The sequence below is a fragment of the Mercenaria mercenaria genome, chromosome 13, assembly GCF_021730395.1.
Source record: "Mercenaria mercenaria strain notata chromosome 13, MADL_Memer_1, whole genome shotgun sequence".
NCBI lineage: Eukaryota > Metazoa > Mollusca > Bivalvia > Venerida > Veneridae > Mercenaria > Mercenaria mercenaria.
This window is the reverse complement of record NC_069373.1, coordinates 18835359-18846712: the sequence shown is the minus strand read 5'-3', so window position 1 is coordinate 18846712 and position 11354 is coordinate 18835359. Positions and strand designations below refer to the sequence as shown.

Here is an 11354-nt window from a genome sequence, read left to right as displayed (position 1 = left end):
AACTAGCTTAATTCAGTTATTGTCTTATTTACCTAATTAAAATCTTTAGTCGCAGCAGAACTATCTTGACTGTTAAGGTTTACATGTGTGCATTGATTTATAGTCCATGGAACTTTACCTCAGTTGGTTGGCCAGATCTGAAGAAAGTTTGACAAGTAGACATAGAAGTTATAAAGTGTTACATTGTTGTTACAAGGATGTTACAACTGAAATGATGTTACGGGTGTTACATCCTATAATGCATGTCTTGAAAATCGGGCAAAATGCTACAGCACCAGTAGTGTGTTATAGAAGTAACAATTCAGGACGTTACATGAATGTTTCAAACATGAATCGCAACTGGAGCCAGTTGTTTGAAACTGTTGAAGGCGATTAAGCTAACGGTCGCTTAACTAATATGGTTACATTTCCACATTTTAGAAAACTTAGAAAAACAAATATATGAGTTAATGATTATTAACACTAAATTGTCTTTACAGTAGAATTAAAACATCGTACTAGTGTTTTCCAACAAGACTTATTTTGAATCGACCGTTAAAGTTTGGAACAACTGGGTCCAGGTTGCTTTTTCTTGAACGCACGCGTCATTGTGATATCATATCTTATTTATCAAAGCACAAAGACAGCGTCCACATTGATAATAATTTCACGGATCTGTGCTATTTGATAAAGATTTGATTTACCCAGCAGATTATGATAACTTTAATCGGAAACAGAAGAAGATCCCATTCATGAGAAAAAAAAACATTCTGCATTTTTCGAACTGATAAAAGCAAAGTACATGTACATCAAGGAAATTTTCTATATTTAATTAAGTGGCAATGGCTATGTCCTTATTGAGGCCCGAGTGCGTTTCCTTAATAAAACAGATAATTATATATATATATATATATATATATATATATATATATTAAATTGGTTATTTACATTGTTTATAGAACTAAGGATTCCCACGAATGAGTAACTGTTGTGTGCTTGAGGAATGCTTGGACAGATTTTTCCAGCTCCTTACAGAGGGATAGGTCTAACAGCTGACACGCGGTCAAAACAGGTTTTATATAGTTTTGGTGCAACCACCAGATATATAATATTTATACCGATATTGCTACGATTTTTTTCTCACTGTACGGTCTGAGCCTTCATTGCTCTTGGGAAACGATTTTTAACAGGAAAGATTCGATGTCGTAAAGTTCACTTTTATCAGTTTTTCTTCTTCAGATGAATGATGTTTTCTTTCATTCAGTCATCCGTGTTAATTCATTAATAGTTAGACCTATAATTACCACTTATCTTTTTTAATTACTTTTTACGAAAATTAAAGATAATGCTTAGGTTTTCTGTTTAAATCATCGTCTATAGATCTTGAAGTGATTATATTGTTGAAAACACATCTGAATATATACACTGTGTCTGAAATCATTCGTCCTCCACCTCTGATTTATGTTGGGAAGTTGGCAGTTTCTTATGGAGAATGGCTTTGTACTGGGAACATAAATAATTAAAATAAATACTATCATGAGCGCCCTATTGAAACTATTCATAGTATATTCACTGTAGTGTATATAACAAAAAGTTCTATAAAGGAAACCTCTTCTTTCAATTTTACAAAAGTGTAAATTCTACCACAAATTAAGATTAATTTAGACCGTCTTTATATTCTAAATAAAAACATAAAAACATTGTCACAGGTGGAGAAAATAGCGAAAACGACAAGTATTCGTCGAAGGAAAACTTACTTTATGCAAAAAATATGCGAAATTATTGTTTTCGAGCGGGATAACTAATGAGTGTGGAATAAACTGCCCCATAGATTTTAAACTAAAAGCATCATATAAATTTATTTTACTGTAAAATGAGCGAAAAACACGGGAGTCTCCCACTTCGTTTTAGCTTTATTGTCTTAATTCCACCCCCACCCCCTTTTCACTTGAAGTTTTTGTGCATCAGAATTGCAGAGAGAGCTGAAAAATACGTTTTTTTTTGTGTGTGTGGAAAATTACTGAATGGACACGCTTTACTGAAAATGCTATAAAACTTTGGAAATGATTTTATCAAGCTGAAACTTGGTACGTTTCATGCAGTTAAGCTACTGTTACTATGCAAATGAAACTGACATTAAGCCACTATTCAGTTTTATAACTAGATAAGATTCGTTTTTATTATTATTATTATACTACACTTATATAGCACCCTTTTCATACAAAATATGTGCGTTCAAAAATGCTTTACAAAAACATAAAGAACACATACATACATATACATACATGTAAATATATTGCTAAAAGATTAAAAGGAATAATAATTAAAAGAAGATCATCCATAAATTATGTAAAAGCGATTATGTCCAGAGTATTTCAATTGTTAAATAACTGCTAACACGATTCCATTCGCTTTAAGTTATGTGAAAAAGAACGTCTTAAGTGAAAAATAACTTAACCGGTGGCAGTCTAGGCATTTGTGTTAAGATATTAATCTTACTGGAAAAATCGCTAACATTTACTAGATAATCAGATAATTATCTAGCTAACGCAAATCTATTCGCAAACATTAAGGCGAATCTATTCACGAACATTAAGGTAGTTCGGCACGTTTGATAAACCGGAAGTGATGGCGTAACGTCATTTAACCCTATAGCGTAGAATAAGTAATGTATTCGACGTACAGAAATGAAAATAATGTATTCGACGTACAGAAATGAAAATAATTTTATAAATTAATGGTAACCTCTGAGTAAATATCATTATCTGCTGTAATAGCTGCAATACCTGATGAAAGGTCGATCTCCAGGATAGTTACATTGTAATATGAAGTAACACTAAAATTTAAGAATTGTAATGATAATACGTGTAAAATAGCAAATTTTTAATAGTGTCCATGTTTAATTCTAATTACTGCGAAAATGGTCATCTATGTACTGTTTAAGAAAGCAATGCAAAGTCTTAAAATTGTGCATCAGCGTTATTTTCTGATATTGCAATCTAAAACTTACACCACGTACTCTTATAAATTAAATATCACATTAACATAGGACTTTGAAAAAGATGGAATATCTAAGAAACATTTCATCAGCCGAATTTGACGCACGTTTTAGCTCAACTATACGAAGCGATACTCAACCCGGCGTCGGCGTCCTTCCGCGTCCCCATCTTGGTTAAAAATTTTTTTACACTTTCTCTTTTTTTCTCCTTATCTCTGTAATTACTTGATGGATTTGTTTCAAACTTGAAATAGTTATTCCTCATCCTCACCACAACATATGGCACAAGGGCCATAACTCTCACACCAATATTTCATGAATTATTACCCCTTTTTACTTAGAATTTCAGGTTAAAGTTTTGATGCACTTTCACTCTATCTTAATTATTACTAAATGGATTTGATTCAAACTGAAAGCAGTTGTTCCACATCATCACCCACATCATATGACACAAGGGCCATAACTCTCACACTAGTATTTCATGAATTATCTCCCACTTTTACGTAGAATTTCAGGTTAAAGTTTTGGTGCACTATCACTCTATCTCAGTTATTAATAATGGATTTGATTCAAACTTAAAATAGTTATTCCACCTTATCACCCACATCATATGACACAAGGTGCATAACTCTGGCACCAATTTTTCATAAATTATGCCCCCTTTTACTTTGAATTTAAGGTTAATTTTGATGCATTTTCACTATATCTTAGTTATTACTAAATGGATTTGATTCAAACTTAAAACAGCTGTTCAGCATCATCACTCACATCATATGACGCAAGAGCCATAACCCTTGCACCAGTATTTCATGAATTATGCCCCCTTTGACTAAGAATTTAAGGTTAATTTTGATGCATTTTCACTTTAACTTAGTTATTTCTTTATGTCCCATTTTTGCTTAGAATTATACTTATTTAGTGTTTCGATACATTTTATCTTTATCTCTCTTATAACTTAATATTTTTGACACAGACTCAAGCTATTGTGCAATATCTACATCCACCATTGGAATCATTAAACACTCCAATGACAGCTCCAGCTTCCTCAGATGTGCACCGTTTCACTATCCAGCATCGAAATAGTCGAGCGCGCTGTCTCCTGTGACAACTCTTGTGAGAATATGTTTTACTGTTAAAACATAAATGATGACACTGCAAAACATATTTGAGCCGTGCCATGAGAAAACCAACATAGTGGGTTTGCGACCAGCATGGATCCTGACCAGCCTGCGCATCCGCGCAGTCTGGTCAGGATCCATGCTGTTCGCTAACAGTTTCTCCAATTTCAATAGGCTTTAAAAGCGAACAGCATGGATCCTGACCAGACTGCGCGGATGCGCAGGCTGGTCTGGATCCATGCTGGTCGCAATGCCACTATGTTGGTTTTCCCATGGCACGGCTCATTTTATAAATATAATGCACACACTATCAGTAGTGCAACTTTAAAGTTCGACGAAATTAGTGTCATTGCCATTTTCAGACCTTAAGACTGAAAACAATCTTTCAACATAAACATACAAAACTGAACGATTTCATTATCATTAAATAATTTTCATTTAGCATCATTATTAGACCTATAATTAACCTAGTTTAAAACTTAGTCTACTTGTATATCTCTCTCTCTCTCTCTCTCTCTCTCTCTCTCTCTCTCTCTCTCTCTATATATATATATATATATATATATATATATATATTAAGCGACCGTTATAGTGATTTGCGTGTACATGTACATTTATCTGACACTCTGGCGAGAATACTCCACTAATAGGAGATGATTTTAATTATAAAGAATTGTATGTAAAGGCACTCAAGCTCAATTTAAAATGAAATGCAATTAACGTCCTTTCTAATTCATAAGGCTTAAAGATATTTCCTTTCGAAACATATGGTCCGATAGATATCTTTTCTTTCTAATTAAGCGATCTTGATCAATAAAATGAGTGTGTTCGGCAAGGTATGTTCAGTTAATTTCTACTAACAAAAGCGTGTACTGGGTGAAGCGAAAGACAAAAACAAGCTTAAGTGTATGAAAGGGATAACAACGGATAAACAAAAAGAAGAGTGTACGCTATAATTTCACAAAAAAATGATAGTGTCATTCACGCCTATTCGTTCGGGATCGAAAGGTGTCCCAAATAAAAATATCCGTATACTTAATGGTATACCACTTTTCCATCATGTCGTTTTGCAGGCTCTAAAAGTTTCCTCTTTAAATGAAGTATGGTTCTCAACAGACAGCGATCATTATGCAGAGCTAGCTCCACCAGGTGTTAAAGTGCACAAGCGTTCAACAGAAACGGCTACAGACAAATCACCGACGGAAGACGTGGTTATGGAGTTTGTCAAAACTCGTCCAGATATTGCTACAGTTGTTCTTCTGCAGGCAACTTCACCGACAACTACGTCCAAAGATATTGAAGAAGCGTTACGAATCAGTGCCTCTGGTAAAGGTTGCATCAGTGTGCAGCCAGCAAATGTTTATTTATATGAAGACAATAAGCCATTGTGGACAAAGAAAACGCCTAGACAAGACTCCAAGACATTTGCTGTGGATGGCGGTATCTATGTCATTCATGTAGCCGATTTTCTCAAAACAAATTCAATACCAACAATGCCGTGTCAGACCATGGTGATAAAACATCCGGTGTGTGATATTGACACAGAAGAAGATTTCAAACGCGCATCAGCCCTGGTGTCTCTGACGCTTACTGCTTTTATTGATGTTGATGAAACTTCTGTTCGATTAAAATCCAATTACAACACCGAACAATGGAGTACTCAAACTTTATGTGGGTCGGAAAACCAACTGAAATCATTCATTTTGGCCTAGGTAAAACAAATATATGAAAGCGAGATTTACATAAGCATCGGTGGAAATATCATCGAGGAAGGAGGAAATTATCTTGTTTTGGAAGCATCAGAAAAAATTCCTTTCTTGAAAGGCACCATCTTTCCGAAATTCGTGGATGGAAAAAGTATCAAAATGCAAGTGAATAGCGATTGTGCTGTCGTAACATTGGTTCGCAAGAATGATATACAGAATAGGAATGTAATTATTGTAGTTTTTGGTACTGGCATTACTACTGGATTATATATGAATGGAAACATTGTAAAGAATGCAGAAATACGTTTGCTACTTGAACCGGAAGTTTTGACAAGTTTTAGATCTACAGATGCCTTCAAGTTAGTGAGAAGTCTTACAAAAATAAAGAAAGCTTTATCACTGGATGACGTGTTTGTCAGTGGCTTTATCCAGAAGCACAGGCACTGCATCGAAATTTTGAAAGAACATGGTATCAAATCCGTTGATCCATATTTCAATATTTGTGGTGCCATGCCTATTCCTTCAAAAGACAAAAACTCTTAATACGATCAGTGATGATTGCTGAAATTAGATGTTATCAGCAACGGTGATGAACATTTTAGCGATAATGTAAATATGCTAGTACAGTTGTTAACTAAAAATCTAGATATCAACACAAGCGGACATTTTAACAAGAGGTAGATCTATTGCAAATAACATATTTATCAAAGAACTAAATTATTGAGTTATACGGCCATCATTTAGGCGGTTAGGAGTTACCTACTGACAACTATTTATGCTTACCATAACCGTACCAGTGGATAAGCTGAGCTCTATAATTCGTTTTTATCAAAGGTGGATAACTTAATTTGTTGCCTTGTATTGGTTATACATGTTGCAAAAAGCGTAATCCAGTTAAGTGATTCTCGATGTCGGATTTTACTATTATAAGTGCGAGGATCTAGCTCACGATCTTGCATTATTTCAATGCACATCACGCTACCCATTTCAAGACGACGCGAGACGTTATTTGACTTCGTTCGTACCAGCCTACAAACATTTCCAACCGTAAAGACAGTTTTATGCTAGGAAAAGGGAATACCATTTATCCCAGCAGTTGCTCATCTAGGATGTTCCGTTGTTGAACGAAACATGACTTAAAGTTTCTGACCACATTGCGTCATACACATACAATTCTTTTTCTTCGCATTGATTAAGAACTGGGAACCAGGATCAAGTTTTATCCTTCTTACCATGGATACATTGTAAAATTCGGAAATCCTCTGGTCTTGAAGGGAATTCCTATAGTTTTTTATGCGCATCTTTCTGCGCAGCCGACACTTTCTATGGAAAACTGAACTGAAGTCAACATTTGTTGAAACATGTTACCGACAATCTTAAATATGAGGAATTTTGAATGAAATAACATTTTTGATAAGTTATATCAGTAATCAAATGTTGATACTGGTTTATGTTGTATTGACAAGTATCATGCCTGACAGGTATATTGCTATTTTTGTGGTTGTGTTTTCACATCGCATTTTAGTACAAAGACAGTGTTGTTCATATAATGTAAGATAATTGACTTAGTACTGATAAGACAATGTCACCTTTCAGATTATTTAGTATTCAATTATAGAAAGAATTAAGAATTTTTAAAACTTTTTTTTTAACTTTTAGCAGACATACATGTTATCAATTTGGCCAGGTTCGCGCCATTTCCGTCCGAACATGTGTTGTATTCTAGCGGTCTTAACATAAAATTTAGCCTGGTGACCCATACATTTTTAGCCATTTTTATGCTCACAATACAATTATCTATACACAAGAAGAAAAAGAAAAAATTCTATGAAAGAGTTTTTTCAAAATTTAAAAAAAATATTCTTCACTATGGGTATTTTTCATTGAAAAAAGTTCACAAAAGTAAATATGAAACAATTTTTTTTTTCATTTGTACCCATTATTGTAAGGATAGAGTATTACAAACATGACTATGATATCAAATAAGTATATAATAAAATCTGTAAAAAGAAAAAACCGTATTGTGCTGCCTGGATGTATATTTTGGTTGGTATTTATAAAAAAGCAGAAAATTATGAAAATGTTGAAAAATCGCTGACAGTTTCAGCAACAGTGGGTGTGTTCAAAACAATTTTTCACAAAAACAAGCCTGGTGACCTATTGTTTTTATTCGTTCATAGTTTTCAGCACAAATTTTCCTATCATATATGTGAATTTTAAAAAAGTCTATGAAAGGAAAAAAACTATAGGAATTCTCACGTACCGTAAAATACCTCAAGTATTTATTTTATTTCTTTTTATCATGAAAGGTTGCATTAACTTGATAGGGTGAAAGTTTGTATAAAGTTATTTCAGTACCCCTTTATGTACATACCAGTTATTAACCAGACACGAAATATGACACAAATCGTCTTTAACCTTTGAGTTAGGGGGTAAGTCTTGCATTTGATTAATCATCTTATTATATTTATGGTATTTGCGAAGGATTATTGAATACTTATGGGACACGAAAAACATTTTAACAGGCTTCAACAAGATACATTATGAATAAAATGACAGACATGACTGAAGGTAAGATGACGCTACATACGGGTACCGGCAGCAATATCACTGTGACATCAGTCATACAATGCAATAATTAGTAAGCAATATTCTACAACATCATTATGAAAAATGAACAATGCATAACAAATATTTCAATATTATACTATGCATTTCTATTATTACTATTGTGCTATTCATGTGTTGTAAGTGACTTTCGAATTCATATTACGAGATTGAAACGTTTGAACTCTATATGGATCCTAAATATTTCTTTACAAAGTTTTTGCATATTATCATGTAAAATAGCAATAAGTATTTCTGAGAAATCATCAACAGACGAAACCTGTCTTATAATATATAGAGGATATTTGTTTGTTTTGAGTGAATATCTCATCTCAAAATGAGAAGATATTCTATATTCACGAAAAACAAACAAGATTTCTTTTTATTTTATGTTTAATAACGTTGAGATCTGCATTTTGCAACAATATTAAATCTCAGCGCGCGTAAACGAATATGACGTCAGACGTGTTGTGGCGTTAGAAAGACGCACAGGACATAAAGTTCTATTTTATTTTATTTCTTGCTGCATAACGTTATGAAATTCTCATTTAGTAACATAATTTGAGCCAAGAAATACTATAAAGAACTTTTCATCCTGTTTTAAGCAAGTAGTTTAAACTTTATACACAATGTACAAGTAGATCGGCATAGCTATATCTGATATGGATTAAATCTCACTGACAAAACTCGGTACTAGTATTTCATCAGTTAGCATAAAATAAAACAGCAATATTCGCTGACAAAATGAAAAATCTTCAATTATATTGAATATATTATTATATATTGCGCACCTAAAAACTTCACTTAGTTCCATTTTCATATCGATAAACACTGAAGATTTCGTTCAATAACAAAACAATTAACGAAAACGTAGAGGTATATAATAAAAGGGTCATTATAACAGTAGCTAATTCTGGGATTTTGTATTCGGCTCTTGTGGATTTTACAAGGTCGGATCACACTCGGCGCTTGTACTCCTCGTGGGATCCGATCTGGCAAAAATCCACTCGAGCCGAATACAGCATCCCAGACCGAGCTGCTGTTATAGTAACTCTATTATACGTATCATAAATGTGGGGTTTCGAGCCAACGTCATCTTGTAGAACAGTCGAAACATTATGCAGAAGACCATTCGTTCTAGCTTTTAAACGTACAATACGCGTGAACATTCATAAAATTATGACGCGTTTCTCCTTGTTAGAGTTATTGTCTGAAATACAGAAATTTCATTTGACTTTCATACCACTTCATTACCTTGCAATGTGGCTGGTTTTAAAATTCAAATATTTTTTTACTATTTTAACACGCAATAAAATAGGCTAGGAAAATATGTGGATGACCTTAAAAATATAGAAGGATAGGGTAGATTTCCCAGAAATACAGAGCGCCACAAGCACAAGCCATACATCGTGAAGAAGGCCCGCGAAAAATTGTAGCGGTTAGATATAACAGACAGGTTGCTTCTACAAGAGCAGTCCGTAAGACAGCGCGCTCCACTATTCGGCTATTTGACAGTAAAATGAATATGTGTCTCAATAAGAGACCCCTACTTTAAAAGGAAATTACACCAAGGGGCATAATTCTGTCAAGAACACAAATTAGAGTTATTGGGATTGTTACCACACATGTAGATGATGATGGTAAAGATATATTTTGAGTTCAAGTCATTATCTTATATAGTACCAAGGTTATGTCCAGAAAACGAAGTTTGTTAAAAAAAGATAAGTATGAAAGAGGCATAATTCTGTCAAAAATACAAACCAGAGTTATGGGGATTGTTACCACACATGCAGATGATGATGATAAAGATACATTTTAAGTTTCAAGTCTTTATCTTATATTGCATTAAAGTTATATCCAGAAAGCGAAGATTGCAAAAAAAAAACTTTAAGTAAAAAAGGGGCATAATTCTGTCAAAAATACAATGAGAGTTATGGGGTTTGTAACCACACATAGTGATGATGATTATAAAGAAATATTTTTAATTTCAAGTCATCATCTTTTAAAGTACCAAAGATGTGTCTATAAACGAAGCTTTCGAAAAATTTAACATGAGAATAATTCCAAGTATAAAAACTTTGTGACCTTGACTTTTGGTATAATAGGCCCAACCCCTGCACATACTTTGTTTGTATGCTGCGCAAATGTTTATCTAAAGTAACAGTAAAATATAAGCAATAGTAACAAAGATATGACAGAAAAACAAAGGTTGCCGAGAAACATTAACCTTAAAAATAACCTAAGTATAACACCTTAGTGACCTTGGCCTTGGGTATAATGGGCTCAGACCCTACACATACTTTGTTTGTATATTGGACAATGTTTATGTGAAGCTACAGTAAGATAAAAGAAATAGTAACGAAGATATGATAGAAAAAACAAAGGTTGCCGAAAAACTTTAACCAAGAAAGGTCACGCCGAAACCGACGCCGACGCCGACGCCGACGCCGACGCAGGGACGTGTAGAATAGCCCCCCCCCCCGCCACCCCGCTATTCTCCGAATAGTGGAGCTAAAAATCAAACAACAAGTACATTTTAATTGCATGCAAAATACAAAAAAAAAATATTAACGGAAGTAAAGGGATAATGTGTCTGGAAAAGTGGAGAAGAGCAAGATATTCAACAGCGAAAACCACGCTCCAAGAAAGACGCTGTATTCCTACACTGCCATCCTCATCAGCGCAAACAACGATGTGATACACAAGCACGCACGCACGCAAAGCAAAAAAAGCAAAGTAAACAATCAGACAAGCAGGAAATTATGCTGGGTACCGCCCAGGAACAGCCATTGGCCAAACATATGGTAGGAACACAACCACACATATTGTAAAAGGAAAGGGGGAATAAATGCAAAGGGGCGTGGAAATAGGGAAAGAAACACCACAAATAAACAAGACAATACACGTAATATAAAAACATGAAACTGAATAAAAAACAAGTTGACA

General features: G+C 34.1%; 1 protein-coding gene across 1 annotated transcript; it reads left to right on the top strand.

Moving 5' to 3' along the window:
- The first annotated feature begins 5063 nt into the window (after positions 1 to 5063).
- LOC123530487 (N-acylneuraminate cytidylyltransferase-like) lies at positions 5064 to 5807 on the top strand. The gene has a single exon (XM_045311262.2). It carries the CDS (start codon positions 5064 to 5066, stop codon positions 5805 to 5807), a length of 744 nt encoding a protein of 247 aa, XP_045167197.2.
- The last annotated feature ends 5547 nt before the right edge of the window (positions 5808 to 11354 follow it).

Excerpts from the sequence above, each read along its gene's own strand:
- LOC123530487 (XM_045311262.2), top strand. The coding sequence starts at position 5,064 with ATGATAGTGTCATTCACGCCTATTCGTTCGGGATCGAAAGGTGTCCCA.